The sequence below is a fragment of the Oncorhynchus masou genome, chromosome 9 (assembly GCF_036934945.1).
Source record: "Oncorhynchus masou masou isolate Uvic2021 chromosome 9, UVic_Omas_1.1, whole genome shotgun sequence".
NCBI classification, from domain to species: Eukaryota; Metazoa; Chordata; class Actinopteri; order Salmoniformes; family Salmonidae; genus Oncorhynchus; species Oncorhynchus masou.
Window position 1 is genome coordinate 26,596,297 of NC_088220.1, and position 19,316 is coordinate 26,615,612.

Here is a 19,316-nt window from a genome sequence, read left to right on the forward strand (position 1 = left end):
GACATTCATCTTTGAAATGTTGGTATATAACTGATTTCAACATGACTTAATAAAACATAGGATTATGGTTGGCCTTCTGTCGATACGATGCAAAGCTGTAGATTGTTATTTTTCCACTTGTGCTATAATTATGGCCACTTTTTAACCAATAAACAAGGTGAAGTAGCACATCAAAACTGCACTATGCTCACACAAAACTCACTATCAATGGTGTGCGTACTGGTAGCGGAGTCAGGTGAGCAGAGAGTTGTGAACAGGCGCACACTTTCAGGCAGGAGAAACCAACAGAAGGACGCCACTGCGTCAAAACCTCCAGCCATTTGGCAAAAGTGCAAAACGAGCAAACAGTCACAATAATTATGTTCAAACAAATAAACATATCTCGTGACAAAACACGGAATATACGAACACCAGTCTGGTGCGTCAAACATGACACGTAACAAACAATATCACACAAAGACATGAAGGGGAACAGAGGAATAAATACATGCAGTGTGATTGGGAAATACAAACCTGTTGTGCAAAACAAGACAAAACAAATGGATACATGAAAAATGGAGCAGCGATGGCTAGAAAGCTGGTGACGTCGACCGCCGAACGCCGACCCGAACAAGGAGAGGAGATGCCGCCCGAACAAGGAGAGGAGAACGCCGCACGAGCCGACTTTGGCGGGAAGTCGTGACACTCACACCAAAAAAACTGCAGTGTGAGCAAAATAAATAACCACCCAGATTAAACTGAAATTAATACAGTTTTACTTTGCTGATCGGCTGAAAACTGTGTTGCAAACGACCTTACAAGCAAATAAGCTACAGATAGATGTTGTTTGCGTCAGATTTTGCCTAATTTTGCCAAATGGAAATCTGAAAACAAATTTGAAATCCACTGCTGTATACTCTGTAGGTGCCATCGAAGACATCCATGATCACCAAGGAGAGAAACCACTTGTTTTAGCCGAAAAAGACAAGTGGAAAAGTTTCATGATTGCTCAAACGTATAAATGTTGCAGGGTTGAAACAGGATCAAAGACTTATCCAAGTCTTATCTAAGCTGTTTGCATCACATGTTGATGGGGACTGTGCTCATTGCATTGCTGTAAAAAGTATATGGTTTTATAGGCACTTACTTCCTGATTATCGTCCAATAGGAGACACCAGAAGACATGAAGATATCAGAGGAAGATGTTAGTTAGATAGATGGTTAGAGCAGCATATCTGGGCCACCTGCCCTATAGATCGGTAACCACAGACGGGGGACATTCGTGAGCCTGGGGTTATGGAGAGTTCACCTATGATGAGTCATAATGACTATGTTTATTACTGCTCAGATGGGATGACCTCTGACCTCTATACTTCAGAATCTAATAATACAGGCACCAACAGTTGCTTGCTTTTAAAAAACAAGCTTTTATTATCAAATCGCAATTTTTTCATCACACAATGGCATCAACAATGAAGCATGAGAAATTATGTTGTCAACACTGTTAGAAACATCAGAATCTTAATTTCTCAACATCCTCTTCGCAATGTGTTCTATTCTTATTTTGATATGCAGCATAATTATTTAGTTAGAGTACATATGGGGAGATCACCATACTTGGTTATGTCTCCAAAAAACCCACTGTATAATATTTTCAGCCACTCAGTCTGTTGATTACCTCTGGCTGAGGGGATTTTAGACTGGAAATCATGTGATTCAAACAGGAAATGCATTAGCAACTTTATAAACTACGAAACTAAAGATGTGGAAACAAATATGTTGATGGTGTGAAAAGATATTGCCATGTACTGTATTTCTGAAGAAGAAAAAATTGTACAACATTAACATGTGATTGCAAAAGCTCAAAAATAAATAATATTTGTTAAAAAATAAAATATACTCTTATTTGTTGGTTGTCTATGAGGACTAGCACCATGGCATCCACATATTTACTGTATGTACATACATTTGTGATCATATCTAAGATAGTACATTATACCTTTATACAGCACACAGTACCTACACATCATATATATAGATGGATCCATTTAGGGAGATGGACTACGTGCTTTAAAGAACTGACGTAAGGCATTGGAAATGAGTAAGTAGCCTATGATAGCTGATGAATTCCTGTTATGCAATTATTACAAACCTCTCAGTAATTCTTTAAACATTATTGAATGTTAGAGAATAATTCAAGAATGATGTATTTACACAGCAAAAACAGTAAATATGTTGTGACATATCACACATCTGAAAGCAAGAAGTGACCGCAACACAACCAAGTGTAAAAAAAGTTTGGAAAGAAAGAAATGTGGGCAAGAAAAACAGAAGTAATGTCTCCACTTCCTGGAAACAGATACTATGTACTGACACGCATCAACATGCAACACACAGCTGTAACTGCAACTAAGACAACATGATTCAACATGTCTGTCATCTGTGTCAACTCTGGGCCTCTCAGGGGTTGATTCCCAATCATCTCTATTTTCCCTGAAGCGTACACTTGTTCCCTACTCTCCACATATATGTCAAAGCATTGGATTGGTGTAGAATTTGTTTCGGCATCCTTTTCAAATCCATGACTACAAGTGAACACTTCAAGAGAACGGAGAGATTTGAGCGAAGCACCAGTTATTCAACTCTCAGGCTCCTTCTATTCTACCATATTCTATCTAGACAGTTCCTTTGCTCACTGTCCTTTCCGTACACTGGCATACATACAATACTCCTCCTCATGCATGTCTACCTTCCTCCTGGGACCCTCTAATATTGTAATCTGTCCATACTCCACCTCCACCGGCTGCTGGGGACCACACGCTTCGTTCACTTGCCCATATTCCACCTTCACCGGTGCCTCCCTCTCCTTCTGTCTCATTTCCTGCCTCAGTATCCTGACATCAGCGTATTCCACATCCTGGCTGTCACTCTTAACTGTGGAAAGAGAGATAACGAGAGCGAGAGAGAGAGAGAGAGAGAGAGAGAGAAAGACAGAAAGAGAGAGAGACAGACAGAAAGAAAGAAAGACAGAAAGAGAGAGAGACAGAAAGAGAGAGACAGAAAGAGAGAGAGACAGAGAGAGAGAGAGAGAGAGCGAGAGAGACAAAAAGAGAGAGAGAGAGAGAAAGAGAAAGAGAGAGACAAAAAGAGAGAAAGAGAAAGAGAGAGAGAGACAGAGAGACAGAGAGAGAGCAAAATAGAGAGAGCAGAGGTCACAATCAGATGAGCTCCTGCATTTTTCAGCATTTTCTTTAAAAAAGATAGATTTAGAGTTAGATAAACTTGGATTTTTTGTCAGGAACACATACAGGATGCTACCCTCTACAACATAACTCTCACTTCAAATCAAAACTTAAAACCTACAACCTGATTTTGGACAGAATTACGGAATCACCTGGAAGGTTCACAATTACCAAGGATTATTATTCTATACAGCAAATTATCTGAAAAACAACAGAAACCTGAAAACACCACCCAACCTGGAACTCAGTGAGTGATGTTTAGTCTGAAACTATATTCTATTTCCAAAAGCCAAGAAGAAAAATACACAACATTACTTTATAAGGACTGAATGCTAACATAAGTCTGCCAAGCTTGATACAGCTTCAACTAGCACTGACGTGTCAAGTGAGAGGTGTCAAAGCCCATTAGCCAAACAATGGCAGGAGAGTCAAACAGTCTACTCCAACCAAATGGAGAGGCCTTAGAAGCTCCCTCCCGCTGTTCAGAGGTAATTAAAATACACCCTGTGTATGTAAAGAATGATAAGGCAAGAAAAGATTACAAAATGAAGCTCCTTATGGAAAATTTGCTGACTATTACAAAAATGGGTACATCAGCAACCTTATCTTCCAAACAAACCATCCCCTGGCATGGCACAGTGCTATATTAGCACACTACCACTTTGTTAAGAGAGGAGGGGTTAACGAGGGGTGGAAACTCAGGATACTTGACAACGAGGACCGAGTCAGCTAATATAAACCTCTATAAGTCCGGAACAGTAATAGAACAGGTTAACCCCAAACAGTTTCATCTAGACTTTCACCAAATTAAAGAATTAGCCCAGAAGGAGAAGCTCTCCCTTGATAAAGATACCCCCACCCCGAGCGGGTCAGACCAGACCTCTTCATTATAAACACCACAAACGAGCAACCCCCAGCGGACAGTCAACCTCCCAGCACAGATTGCTACTCCCTCATTGAAATGAAGGATAAATTCACCCAGCTGGAGGTAAAGCAGGTGGAGCTGGAACAGCAGGCGATTACACTCCAGTCAGCACAGACCCAGACGACAGTCCAGCACAACAACACTCCCTTAACCAGACCCGGAGAGCTGGAGGTGGAGAGAGACATATCTGACAACTTCAACAGGAGAAAGAGCAGGAGCAGAACAGAGCACTAAAGGAGAAGATCAGACTGCTGGAGGAGAAGGTGAGCCCAGCGGCTCTCACCCCCTCTGAGCACCCCCCCTGTCAGCCACCCTGATAGCCCTTCTGACAACCCCCCCCACACCCACTGAGGACAAACACAAGACACAGATTTTACTCCTTATGGACTCAAATGGGAAATATATAGAAGAAAAAACACTTTTTCCCAAACACAGTGCGTCTAAACTCTGGTGTCCAAACATCCAGCACGCCCTGGACCTTCTGTCTGAGGACCACCTAGGGTCACCCAGCCACAATAATACACACAGGCACAAACGACCTGAAAGCACAGCAGGAAAGGGTGGCCACAGCACTGAAGGGAGTGATTGAAAAGGCTTCTTCTACTTTCCCCAACGCACAAGTGGTTATCTCCACCCTGCTACCACGAAAATACTTCTACCCTGCCACAATACAGCGGGTAAACGCAAGTATTTCTCGTGACTGTGCCTCAAAACCACTACTCCACCCTGGACTTGAACAGCCTCTATGACCAGGTCTACCTCTACAAGGCAGCAGTGCCAACCTTTGCCCAGACTCTAAAGGACACCGCTCTCAAACGTATCCCCAACACTTCACACAGGAGCAACAGATCAATAGACACCCCACCCAGACCAGCGAGACACCCTCCAAGACCTGCAGGACACCCCATGGACCTACACATAGAGGACCCACGCCAAGAGGACTTACATCCAGACCACAACACCCCCAGACACATCCACAACCCCACAAATCAACACCCCCCCCACGTCAACCATGCCCACACCCCATTTAGGCCCCCTCAGATCAGACCTATGCCACTCCTGCCCACCCCATGCACCCCACCCCCACAAAGAGGGCATCAACATGGAAGTCACACATACGCCCAGGCTATGAACAGGCAAACAGGTCCAACCCCCACTCTTACACTAGCCCAAGCCAATGGCATGTACCAGATGCTCAGCAGGCTCTGCTCACACTTACTGGCCTGAGGTCAAACCACACGACCTACAACATTGGACACTTTATATAAAACAAAGACTTAACTATCTCATCCTTGAATATCCAAGGCCTGTGGTCATCTGCCTTTGGCCTAAAGAGCAGGAACCTGTACTTCATCTACATGAAACCTGGTATAGAGGAGACGGACACACTGGTTGCCCTCTAGGTTACAGGGAGCTGGTAGTGTCGTGGAAAATCGGTTCAAATATAACGCTTACAAGAACTTTGTGAAATCAATAGGCTTTTAATACAAGAGTATAGCAAGCCGGAGTGGTCCGCGGAACACACACATTTTTCAGAGCACTCGCTCTGATTTATACACATACAGCATATGAGTCCATCCCACATGCAAATGAAGTTACATCCCAATCTGTACATCCTGCTTGTTCACACCCAATAACGCCCATATCTGCTTTCTGTCAGATTATAATGGTGACAAGACCCTTGCTTTGTCCCTGCACTTAGCTAAATGCATTCTTCTGTGTGTGTTATCTAGGATCAGCAGACTATGTGTCTCCTCTGTTTTTAGCGTGTCCAGCTATACTAAAAATACTATACATTCCTCTATTTTACAGGCCTATGCTTTGGCCCTGCACTTAGCTCAATGTGTTCCTTTGTATGTGTGTCTTTATCTCGGATCAGCAGACTATGTGTCTCCATCTTTAGTGTGTCCAGTTGCACTAGGCGCCTATGTGTCACCTTCCCTTCGTGTGGTATGTTTTTAGCGTGCTCAGCTGTTCCATACTCTCATGGCCTCCTCTGGTCTCCTCTGGTCTCCTGTCCTATACAATAGACAATGCATTTTACCAGAATGGCAAATACACTTATAGAGTGCATCTTTCTCTTGTGTTACAGTATTATGTTCCTCCATATACAGTGCCTTGCGAAAGTATTCGGCCCCCTTGAACTTTGCGACCTTTTGCCACATTTCAGGCTTCAAACAAAGATATAAAACTGTATTTTTTGTGAAGAATCAACAACAAGTGGGACACAATCATGAAGTGGAATGACATTTATTGGATATTTCAAACTTTTTTAACAATTCAAAAACTGAAAAATTGGGCGTGCAAAATTATTCAGCCCCTTTACTTTCAGTGCAGCAAACTCTCTCCAGAGGTTCAGTGAGGATCTCAGAATGATCCAATGTTGACCTAAATGACTAATGATGATAAATACAATCCACCTGTGTGTAATCAACTCTCCGTATAAATGCACCTGCACTGTGATAGTCTCAGAGGTCCGTTAAAAGCGCAGAGAGCATCATGAAGAACAAGGAACACACCAGGCAGGTCCGATATACTGTTGTGAAGAAGTTTAAAGCCGGATTTGGATACAAAAACATTTCCCAAGCTTTAAACATCCCAAAGAGCACTGTGCAAGCGATAATATTGAATTGGAAGGACTATCAGACCACTGCAAATCTACCAAGACCTGGCCGTCCCTCTAAACTTTCAGCTCATACAAGGAGAAGACTGATCAGAGATGCAGCCAAGAGGCCCATGATCACTCTGGATGAACTGCAGAGATCTACAGCTGAGGTGGGAGACTCTGTCCATAGGACAACAGTCGTATGTTGCACAAATCTGGCCTTTATGGAAGAGTGGCAAGAAGAAAGCCATTTCTTAAAGATATCCTTAAAAAGTGTCGTTTAAAGTTTGCCACAAGCAACCTGGGAGACACACCAAACATGTGGAAGAAGGTGCTCTGGTCAGAAGAAAACAAAATTGAACTTTTTGGCAACAATGCAAAACGTTATGTTTGGCGTAAAAGCAACACAGCTCATCACCGTGAACACACCATCCCCACTGTCAAACATGGTGGTGGCAGCATCATGGTTTGGGCCTGCTTTTCGTCAGCAGGGACAGGGAAGATGGTTAAAATTGATGGGAAGATGGATGGAGCCAAATACAAGGCCATTCTGGAAGAAAACCTGATGGAGTCTGCAAAAGACCTGAGACTGGGACGGAGATTTGTCTTCCAACAAGACAATGATCCAAAACAGGAAGCAAAATCTACAATGGAATGGTTCAAAAATAAACATATCCAGGTGTTAGAATGGCCAAGTCAAAGTCCAGACCTGAATCCAATCGAGAATCTGTGGAAAGAACTGAAAACTGCTGTTCACAAATGCACTTTCCACTTCATGATTGTGTCCCACTTGTTGTTGATTCTTCACAAAAAAATACAGTTTTATATCTTTATGTTTGAAGCGTGAAATGTGGCAAAAGGTTGAAATGTTCAAGGGGGGCGAATACTTTCACAAGGCACTGTATGTACATCATTCTCCCATAGTAGTCCCATCCACCAAACTACCAGGTGTGAAACAGGGATGGGATTCAGGGCGTATGCTAATTTGGTATAGAGCAGACCTAACTCACTCAATTTAAATGAATCAAAACTGGAACATTTTACATTTGGCTAGAAATTAAAAAGGAAATAATCTTAAAACGTCTTATGGATAGGGGGTGGCATTTTCACGTTTGGATGAAAAGCGTGCCCAGAGTAAACTGCCTCCTACTCAGTCCCAGATGCTAATAAATGCATATGGTAGTATTGGATAGAAAACACTGAAGTTTCTAAAACTATTTGAATGATGTCTGTGAATATAACAGAACTCACATGGCAGGCAAAAACCTGAGAAAAAAATCCACCAGGAAGTGGGAAATTTGAGGTTTGTAGGTTTTCAACTCAGCCCCTATTGAATATACAGTGGGATATGGGTCATCGTGCACTTCCAAAGGCTTCCACTCGATGTCAACAGTCTTTAGAACATTGTTTCAGGCTTCTACTGTGAAGGAGGGGGGAATGAGAGGGGATTGAGTCAGAGGTCTGCCAGCAGCCTCGGTCTTGTGACTCGCGGTCATGAGAAAGTTACCTCTCGTTCCATTGCTTTTCTACAGACAAATTAATTTTCCAGTTGGGACATTATTGAACATTTCTGATAAAAACATCCTAAAGATTGATTCTATACATCGTTTGGTTTGTTTCTATGACTAATAATATACCTTTTTGGAATTTTCGTCCGGCATTTCCGCTGAACTTGTCTGCGCCTCTTGAGTTTAGATTTGTTTACTAAATGCCCTAATAAAAGGAGGAATTTGGACGTAAATTATGAACTTTATGGAACAAATCAAACATTTATTGTGGAACTGGGATTCCTGGGAGTGCATTCTGACGACGATCATCAAGTTAAGTTAATATTTATAATGCTATTTCTGACTTATGTTGACTCCAACATGGCGGATATATTCTTGGGTTGTGTATGTCGTCTGTGTCACGCCCTGGTCTTAGTATTTTGTGTTTTCTTTATTTATTTGGTCAGGCCAGGGTGTGACATGGGTTTTGGTATGTGGTGCGTTTTTGTCTTGGGGTTTTTCGTAGGTATTGGAGATTGTGGCTTAGTGGGGTTTTCTAGCATAGTCTATGGCTGTCTGAAGTGGTTCTCAATCAGAGGCAGGTGTTTATCGTTGTCTCTGATTGGGAACCATATTTAGGCAGCCATATTCTTTGAGTGTTTCGTGGGTGATTGTTCCTGTGTTAGTTTGCACCAGTTTAGGCTGTTTCGGTTTTCACGTTACGTTTCTTGTTTTGTAGTGTTTGTGTTTAGTTGTTTTATTAAACATGAATCTAAATAGCCACGCCACATTTTGGTCCAACTCTCCTTCACCTAAAGAAAGCCGTTACAGTCTGAGTGCCGTACTCAGATTATTGCATGGTTAGCTTTTTCCGTAAAGTTTTTTTGAAATCTGACACAGCGGTTGCACCTCTTAGAGATCGGGCTACTTTTTTCAACATTCTGTTAAAAATCGCACAACGTTTCAACGTCCTGCTACTCATGCCAGGAATATAGTATATGCATATGATTAGTATGTGTGCATAGAAAACACTCTGAAGTTTCTAGAACTGGTTCAATGGTGTCTCTGTGACTATAACAGAACGAGTTCCGTGGTCAAAATCGCAAGGAAACCTGATCACAAAATCGACGGCGAAAAAAAATCAATCCGCCAGTCTATATATTGTCTATTGGAAGGAAAAATACTTAAGGGTGAGATTACAGTTCCTACAGCTTCCACACGATGTCGCCAGTGTTGTGATTTCGATTCAACTAAATCCTTGGTCATCTGAGTAATAGCCACATCCTGTTTTCAGGTCCACAGCTGTGAAAAATGGAATCGGAAAAGCTGGCTACGTTTTCCAAACTTGTGCCTATTGAATACAGATCGCTCCGTGATCAATTTGATCGTTTATTAACGTTTACTAATACCTAAAGTTGGATTACAGAAGTAGTTTGAAGTGTTTTGTCAAAGTTTATAGGCAACTTTTTTAATTTAAAAAAATAACGTTGCGTTTAAAAACTGTGTTTTTCCTGGATCTGACGGTCTTCATAAATTGACATTTTGGGTATACAAGGACCGATTTAATTGAAAAAAATACCCAATTGTGATGTTTATGGGACATATAGGAGTGCCAACAAAGAAGCTCGTCAAAGGTAATGAATGTTTTATATTTTATTTCTGCGTTGTGTAGCGCCGGCTACGTACCCCTTCTGGTATTTCGGGGTGTTGCATGCTATCAGATAATAGCTTCTCATGCTTTTGCCGAAAAGCATTTTACAAATCTGACTCGTTGGCTAGATTCACAACGAGTGTAGCTTGAATTGAGTACCCTGCATGTGTGTTTTAATGAACGTTTGAGTTTTAACCTCTTACACTTATGGTGGCGCTATTTCATTTTTGGAAGAAAAACGTTCCCGTTTTAAACAAGATATTTTGTCACAAAAAGATGCTCGACTATGCATATAATTGCTACTGTTCGAAAGAAAACACTCTGACGTGTCCAGAAATACAAATATCTTCTCTGTGCGTGCCCTTTAACGTGAGCTTCAGGCAAAACCAAGATGACTTGGCATCCAGGAAATGACAAGGATTTTTGAGGCTCTGTCTTTCATGATCTCCTTATATGGCTGTGAACGCAAGAGGAATGAGTCTGCCCTTTCTGTCGTTTCCCCAAGGTGTCTGCAGCATTGTGACGTATTTGTAGGCAGATCGTTGGAAGATTGACCATAAGAGACCACATTTACCACGTGTCCGCCCGGTGTCCTGCGCCGAAATTGGTGCGCAAAAGTCACCTGCCAGTATTTTTCCATGGGGCACAGAGAGAGAAGCAAGCTTCCACGAACTGCATGTCAATGAAGAGATATGTGAAAAAACACCTTGAGGATTGATTCCAAACAACGTTTGCCATGTTTCGGTCGATATTATGTAGTTAATCCGGAAAAAGTTTCACGTTGTAGGTGACTGCATTTTCGGTTCGTTTCGGTAGCCAGGCGCAATGTAGAAAACGGAACGATTTCTCCTACACACAGACGCTTTCAGGAAACACTGCGCATTTGGTATGTGGCTGGGAGTCTCCTCATTGAAAACATCAGAAGCTCTTCAAAGGTAAATGATTTTATTTATTTGGTTATCTGGCTTTTGTGAAAATGTTGCGTGCTACATGCTACACAAAATGCTATGCTAGCTTTGCATACTCTTACACAAATTAGTCAATTTCTATGGTTCAAAAGCATATTTTGAAAATCTGAGATGACAGTGTTGTTAAGAAAAGGCTAAGCTTGAGAGCAAACGCATTATTTTAATTTTATTTGCGATTTTCAGAAATCGTTAACGTTGCGTTATGCTAATGAGCCTGAGGCTTAGTCACAATCCCGGATCCGGGATGGGGAGTTTCAAGAGGTTAACGAGTGTTATTAGCATTTGGCGTAGCGCATTTGCATTTATTGTTGGCAAGGTGGGACGCTAGCGTGTCGGGTGGGCCAGAGAGGTTAACTTCTTGAAACTCTCCATCCCGGATCCGGGATCGTGACTAAAGCCTCAGGCTCATTAACATAACGCAACGTTAACGATTTCTGAAAATCGCAAATAAAGTGAAAATAATGCGCATACTCTCAAGCTTAGCCTTTTCTTAACAACACTGTCATCTCAGATTTTCAAAATATGCTTTTGAACCATAGCAATTCACTAATTTGTGTAAGAGTATGCTAAGCTAGCTTAGCATTTTGAGTAGCATTTAGCACGCAACATTTTCACAAAAACCAGATAACCAAATAAATAAAATCATTTACCTTTGAAGAGCTTCGGATGTTTTCAATGAGGAGACTCTCAGTTACATAGCAAATGTGCAGTTTTTCAAAAAATATTATTTGTGTAGGACAAATCGCTCCGTTTTGTTCACATTTGGCTATGAAAAAAACCTGTATACAGTTATAGCCTGAAGCTCATTAGCATAATGTAACGTTAACGATTTCTGAAAATCGCAAATAAAATGAAAATAATGCGCCTACTCTCAAGCTTAGCCTTTTCTTAACAACACTGTCATCTCAGATTTTCAAAATATGCTATTGAACCATAGCAATTCACTAATTTGTGTAAGAGTATGCTAAGCTAGCTTAGCATTTTGAGTAGCATTTAGCACGCAACATTTTCACAAAAACCAGATAACCAAATAAATAAAATCATTTACCTTTGAAGAGCTTCGGATGTTTTCAATGAGGAGACTCTCAGTTACATACCAAATGCGCAGTTTTTCCTGAAAGCGTCTGTGTGTAGGAGAAATCGCTCCGTTTTGTACATCACATTTGGCTACCGAAACGAACCGAAAATTCAGTCACCTACAACGTCAAACTTTTTCCGAATTAACTCCATAATATCGACCGAAACATGGCAAACGTTGTTTGGAATCAATCCTCAAGGTGTTTTTTCACATATCTATTCATTGATATATCGTTCGTGGAAGCCTGTATTCTTCTCTAAATTCCGTGGAAAAATACTTGCAGCTGACTTTTGCGCACCAATTTCGGCGCAGGACACCGGGCGGACACCTGGTAAATGTGGTCTCTTATGGTCAATCTTCCAATGATCTGCCTACAAATACGTCACAATGCTGCAGACACCTTGGGGAAACGACAGAAAGGGCAGACTTACTCCTCTCGCATTCACAGCCATATAAGGAGACATTGGAAAACAGAGCCTCAAAAATCCTGCTCATTTCCTGGATGCCGTCTCATCTTGGTTTTGCCTGAAGCTCACGTTCTAGGGCACGCACAGAAAATATCTTTGCAGTTCTGGACACGTCAGTGTTTTCTTTCGAAAGCTATCAATTATATGCATAGTCGAGCATCTTTTTGTGACAAAATATCTTGTTTAAAACGGGAACGTTTTTCATCCAAAAATGAAATTGCGCCCCTAGAGTTAACAGGTTAAGGAGAAGTATATCCTTAAATCTGTGATTAACACTTGTATCTTTTTTATTAATTTTTATTATGAGTATTTCTGTGATTTGATGTGGCTCTGTGCAAATTAACGAGATGTTTGAGGCAAAGCCAAATGTAAACTGAAGTTTTTGGATATAAATATGAACTTGATCTAACAAAACATACATGTATTGTGTAACATGTTGTCCCGGGAGTGTCATCTGATGAAGAATATCAAAGGTTAGTGATTAATTTGATCAATATTCCTGCTTTTTGTGACTCCTCTCTTTACTTGGAAAATTGCTGTATGCTTTCTAGTTGCTGACCTAACATAAGGATATGTTCTGCTTTCGCCAAAATGGTATTTATTGAAATCGGACACTGTGGTTGGATTAATGAGAATTGTATCTTTAAAATGGTGCCTAATACTTGTATGTTTGAGAAAATTGAATTATGAGATTTCTGTTGATTGAATTTGGCGCCCTGCAATTTCATTGGCTGTTGGCGAGGGTTTCCGCTACCGGAACAGGGTCCAGTCCTAGACAGGTTAACAGAGAAAAGTGTCCTTCTGTGTGCTACCTACAGTTGAAGTCAGAAGTTTACACACACTTATGTTGGAGTCATTAAAACTCGTTTTTCAACCACTCCACAATTTCTTGTTAACAAACTATAGTTTTGGCAAGTCGGTCAGGACATCTACTTTGTGCATGACAAAAGTAATGTTTCCAACAATTGTTTACAGACAGATTATTTCACTCTATCACAATTCCAGTGGGTCAGAAGGTTACATACACTAAGTTGACTGTGCCTTTAAAAAGCTTGGAAAATTCCATAAAATTATGTTATGGCTTTAGAAGCTTCTGTTCGGCTAATTGACATAATTTGAGTCAGTTGGAGGTTTACCTGTGGATGAACTTCAAGGCCTACCTTCAAACTCAGTGCCTCTTTCTTGACATCATGGAAAAATCCAAATAAATCAGCCAAGACCTCAGAAAAAAGATTATAGACCTCCACAAGTCTGGTTAATCATTGTTAGCAATTTCCAAACGGATCTTCCAAATGGACAATGACCCCAAGCATACTTCTAAAGTTGTGGCAAAATGGCTTAAAGTCAACAAAGTCAAGGTATTGGAGTGGCCAGCCCTGACCTCAATCCTATAGAAAATGTGTGGGCAGAACTGAAAAAGCGTGTGTGAGCAAAGAGGCCTACAAACCTGAGTCAGTTACACCAGCTCTGTCAGGAGGGCCAAAATCCACACAACCTATTGTGGGAAGTTTGTGGAAGGCTACCCAAAACGTTTGACCCAAGTTAAATAATTTAAAGGCAATGCTACCAAATACTAATTGAGTGTATGTAAACTTCTGACCCACTGGGAATGTGACGAAAGAAACAAAAGCTGAAATAAATAATTCTCTGCTATTATTCTGAGATTTCACATTCTTAAAATAAAGTGGTGATCCTAACTGACCCAATAAAAACATGTCAGGAATTGTGAAAAACGGATTTTAAATGTATTTTGCTAAGTTGTATATAAACTTCCGACTTCAACTGTATATCCTCCCACTTGAATCCCCATACTTTAATGAAGACAGCTTCTCCATCCTGGAGGGGGAAATCAATCATTTCCAGGCCCAGTGACATGTACTAGTCTGTGGTGACCTAAATGCCAGAACCAAACAAGAATTTGACACTGTCAGCACACAGTGTGGCACCTGCCTGGAGTTGACAGCATTCCCTCCCCCATATGCCCCCCTAGGCACAACTATGACAACATAACCAACAAAAAAGGGTCCCAACTCCTATGGTAGGTACACCTATAGCTCATCAGTGAGAGAGTGTACCCCTGTGTACCCCAGCCACAGACTGTAAACGCACTAGTCTGGTCAAACCCACTGAGGTGGCCATCCTCATTGACTCAAATGGGAAATTCATCCAAGAGGATAAACTCTTCCTCCATTACACGGTGTCCAAAATATGGTGCCCAAAAACACAGGATGCCCTCCACATCCTGTTCCAGCCTGACTTTGGCACACTAGGCCACATTGTTATTAACTACAGCACCAACAACCTGCAAGAGGAGCAGGAGAGAGTCGACAGTCTGGCCAGCAGAGTAGAAGAGAGAGCCTCTGAGCGGTTCCCAATTCCCACATCACCATCTCCGCTTTGCTGCCCCGCAAAAACTTTCATCCCGTACCATTCAGAAAGTCAATGCTGACATCACCAGAGGGTGTGGCCTACTCCCGAACGTGCACGTTGCTCACCTCTCAATAATCACCCCAGAGCACCTGTACAACCACTCCCACCTGAGGAAGCAGACAGTAGGGGTGTTTGCAAAGTCTCTAAAGGACATGTCACTTGGTAGACAAAGACTCTATGCCGCACTGGACAGAGGACCGCCCAGAGACCCCTACCAGACCACTGCACCACTAAGGAGCCCCAGGCCCCCTCAACGCCCCACCAGACCAGCACATCCCACAGGCCCCACCCACCACCAGAGCATCACCACTTCCATCGGCCCAGACCTGGCCCCCCTCCATTCCACAGGGCCCAATAGCAGGGCCAGCGCAGCTATGCGGAGGTCGTCAGAGGACAAGAGAACCATGTAGGACTGAGTGAGATTAAACAGCTCCTCCAATACATCTGCAACACACACACTGTACAAAAAGTTTACTTGTTCAATGAAATATATATATATATATATATATATATATATATATATATATATATATATATATATAAATAAATAAAAATTGTAGCTGTTATCCTGTTTATCTTACTCTTAACAACGTAATAGTTAGTAGATACTGTATTTCTGACTGCTATTCTTTTTTTGCAACATGAAATCACTATCAGTTAACATGTGGAACGTTTAGGGCCTAAACTCATCAACCTTTGGACTGAAGAGTTTAGCACTGGAGTAAAAAAAATAATCTTCAAGATGTTGACATCATCATTCTGCAGGAGACATGGTGTAAGGTAGACACTGTCACTCACTGTCCCACAGGCTACAGAGAGGAAAGAGAGGACAGAGAGACAGAGTGACACAGAGACCGTGAGAGAGAGAGAGACCGCGAGAGAGAGAGACCGCGCGCGAGAGAGAGAGACCGCGCGCGAGAGAGAGAGAGACCGCGCAAGAGAGAGAGAGACCACGCGCGAGAGAGAGAGACCGGCGCAGAGAGAGACCGCGCGAGAGAGAGAGACCGCGCGAGAGAGAGAGTCCGCGCGAGAGAGCGAGAAAGAGTCCGCGAGAGAGAGAGAGAGTCCGCGCGAGAGAGAGAGAGTCCGCGAGAGAGAGAGAGACCGCGCGAGAGAGAGAGAGACCGAGCTAGAGAGAGAGAGACCGAGCGAGAGAGAGAGAGACCGCGCGCGAGAGAGAGAGACCGCGCGCATGCGAGAGAGAGAGGGAGAGAGAGACCGCGCGAGAGAGAGAGACCGCGCGAGAGAGAGAGAGACCGCGCGAGAGAGAGAGTCCGCGCGAGAGAGAGAGTCCGCGCGAGAGAGAGAGAAAGAGTCCGCGAGAGAGAGAGTCCGCGCGAGAGAGAGAGAGTCCACGCGAGAGAGAGAGAGACCGCGCGAGAGAGAGAGAGACCGAGCTAGAGAGAGAGAGACCGAGCGAGAGAGAGAGAGAGAGAGAGAGACCGCGCGAGAGAGAGAGACCGCGCGCGAGAGAGAGACCGCGCGCGAGAGAGAGAGACCGTGCGCATGCGAGAGAGAGAGAGAGAGAGACCGCGCGCACGAGAGAGAGAGAGAGACCGCGCGAGAGAGAGAGACCGCGCGAGAGAGAGAGAGAAAGAGAGAGAGATTATGTCTAAATATCTCCCTGACAGACTGACATGGTCAATTGTAGTATTAGAGTAAAATGAAGATCTACAGTTAAATGTCCTCTAACCTTGAGCCTTTGAAGGAGGTTTATTTTTCTTCTGGACACAGTAAACTGCCAACACTATCAATAAGACAAGGACCACTCCTGCCAGAGACCCTGCTGCCATCCGTATGTACTTTTTGGCTAAGAGAGGAAGCAGACACAACAACATATAAGAATGAAGATTGCTCCATTATAAAAACATCTTAATGATAATAATGATAATGATAGCAATTATACATCAGAATAAGCATGATCACTTACTAAAAATCCAAAGGGTCTGAGTGGTGTTAGTACAAGTGCTGTTAGTCAAGCCCTGGGTGTGATTGCTGGGTCTGGAGGTCATTAGGGTGTCATGCCCCAGGCCCTTACCAGTGAAGGTTTTACTGGTGGGAGACTCAGTCGTCACTGTTGTAGACTCAACACACAGGCTATTACCAGTGGCATTCACCCACTCTGATATCTTTGTCCCGTTGGATAAGGTGCAGTTAACATACATCAGCCCTGTAGGCAATCCAAACAACAGTAATCACATTCGTATCTGGATTACATGCTGGCAAATGGATAGTGCTGTTTCGAAACAGGTCAATTCTTATTGATATTATTTCTCATTGATCATTATAATCATCATTAATCTTTGATATTGTTGATCATAATGTATTTTTAACAAAGTAAATTGAACAGTAGATTACCTGAACAGTGTGAGATTATTCTGCTGACAGTATTACGGTTGATGTTGTTTCTGACGGTACAGGTGAGATTTCCTGACAGGCCTTTCTTCAGAGTGACGGTGTTTGTCTTATTATCAGGAGGGGCATCAGTGTCTCTCAGCGTCTGTCCATCCAGAGTCCAGCTGTACTGGGGACCATCCCCCTCAGAGGAGCAGGACACCCTCATCTCTCCATGAGACAGACACTCAGAGGACAGCTGAGGACTGGACACTGGAGCTGTGGGGGAAGGAGGATATGTAACTGTTGTAAGAGGGAAAAACACATTACAACACACCAACAGCCATTCTTCTTGAAAGCCACAGAAACTACTGTAGTCAACAGGAGCAGCAGATTCATGACACACAATAACTGTTTGGTTATTTGAAATACAGATGATTTAATGTTGATGGATGTGGTTATGACTATGTATTTTCAGTAGACTATGATGTCAGCGTCAGTGGTGTATAGGTGAGGAAGGAGTCAAGTGCAGGAAACAGAACTGAGTAAAAATAACGGACTTTACTCGGGAAAAATAACAGTACATTAAATCCATGTACGAGAAACAAATCCTAACACGCAACAATAACACATAACAGGAACAATCACACACAAGACATAATGGGAACCAGAGGGATACATCTGGAACTAATAATAACTTAATGGGAACCAGGTGTGTACACTCAAGACATAACACATGGAACACAGAAACATGGATCGGTGGCGACAAGCGCCGAACACCGCCCGAACAAGGAGAGGCACCAACTTCGGCGGAGGTCGTGACATATGAAAATAAAAATGACTCCATGGTTACACATAAAATGCATTTCTCATTATTTGTATTATTAGGTAGTCACATATTTGTAGTTTAGCCAGAGAAATAGCTTGTCAAAGTTATCATATGTAATAATTATTTTGCAAGTTATTATCTGGCAAGTAAGTTATTTACCTTCGATGAACAGTTGTAGTCCTCTGCTCCCTGATGATTTCCCATCTGAATCATATGTTTGGAGCAGGTATTCACCAGAATCATTCCTTTGTGTGTTATTTAACCTCAATGTCCTATTGTTTATGAAGAAGTGTACTCTGGTAATAAAAGACGCACTAATTGAAGACAGTGTGACCTTTGTTTTCAGTATCTTTGTTTGAGCACCAGTTGAGCATTTATGAAATGAGTAGTGATTATATGCCGTGGTATCAGCCAGCTGGAGATAGACAGTTCCCCCCAGAGCTCCATAACACTGAGATCCATTCTGTCTAGCATCACAGGAAGACTCCAAGCCTGATGATCAAGAAGAAAAATAGACACTAGTGACTATCACTGTTCTAACCCATATCAAGTCATGTATCATTTTACAGATGAGGATACAAGCGGCTAACAGTACAACCAAACCAACAGCATCAACGTGATAGGGATCATTAAGTCAGTGATCATTATCATGGGACAATGAGTAAAGAGACAACTGTCTTCTACAGTGTTCTGAATATTGTCTATCACCATCCGTCATTTCTGCTACATGTATAGAAGACTACTGATATTATATTCTGCATAAAAGAAGAGGGAAACCAACACATATAAAGATGTTTCTTACCATGAGACACTCCTGCTGAGATCACCAACAGTCCTAAAACAGCCTCCATGTCTCTTTACAATGCAGGGTCTCAGTTTATAAAATTAACTTTGGTACTTCGACAAAGTCCTCTATTTTCTATTCAGAGCTGCATTTCCATAATCTGGCAATGTCTTACAGCACAAACAAAACAAATGCAAGGATAGTATGAGAGATAGCTGTTCCTGCCACTCAGAAGAATTCACCCAGTTTGTGAAGAGTAACAGCAGAAGTATAATTTTGACCCTAATCATAGGTTCTGACTCAGAGGAAAGAGGAAGGGCGACGTCATCAAAGTCTCACTTCTTCATTATATAAACAGACAGGCTGGTTACATGTCTCCTGTGTGATGGATTTCGACAGGATGTCAAATATAGTATGTGATAAGTGACGCTACATTTGAGTGTGAAGAAGAGATGTTGGAGCCGGAGAATATAACACCTCATCCGTTGTGTCAGGGCAGTGGTCAGCTCTCACACCCTGCTGTCCAACACTGACATG

The 19,316-nt window shown here is 42.3% G+C and overlaps 1 protein-coding gene across 2 annotated transcripts; it reads right to left on the minus strand.

Annotated features, from left to right (window-relative positions):
* Positions 1 to 1,377: 1,377 nt before the first annotated feature.
* On the minus strand, positions 1,378 to 19,061 carry LOC135545742 (uncharacterized). Of its 2 annotated transcripts, none has more exons than XM_064973573.1 (6): positions 18,798 to 19,061; positions 18,155 to 18,487; positions 17,191 to 17,445; positions 16,763 to 17,002; positions 16,526 to 16,642; positions 1,378 to 2,913 (listed from the first exon to the last, which is right to left on the minus strand). In XM_064973573.1, exons 1-6 carry the CDS (start codon positions 18,844 to 18,846, stop codon positions 2,672 to 2,674), a joined length of 1,236 nt encoding a protein of 411 aa, XP_064829645.1. In that variant the 5' UTR covers positions 18,847 to 19,061; the 3' UTR covers positions 1,378 to 2,671. The 2 variants fall into 2 exon arrangements, with proteins under 2 accessions (XP_064829645.1, XP_064829647.1); XM_064973575.1 differs by having other exon boundaries at positions 16,871 to 17,002; positions 18,798 to 19,060.
* Positions 19,062 to 19,316: the final 255 nt, after the last annotated feature.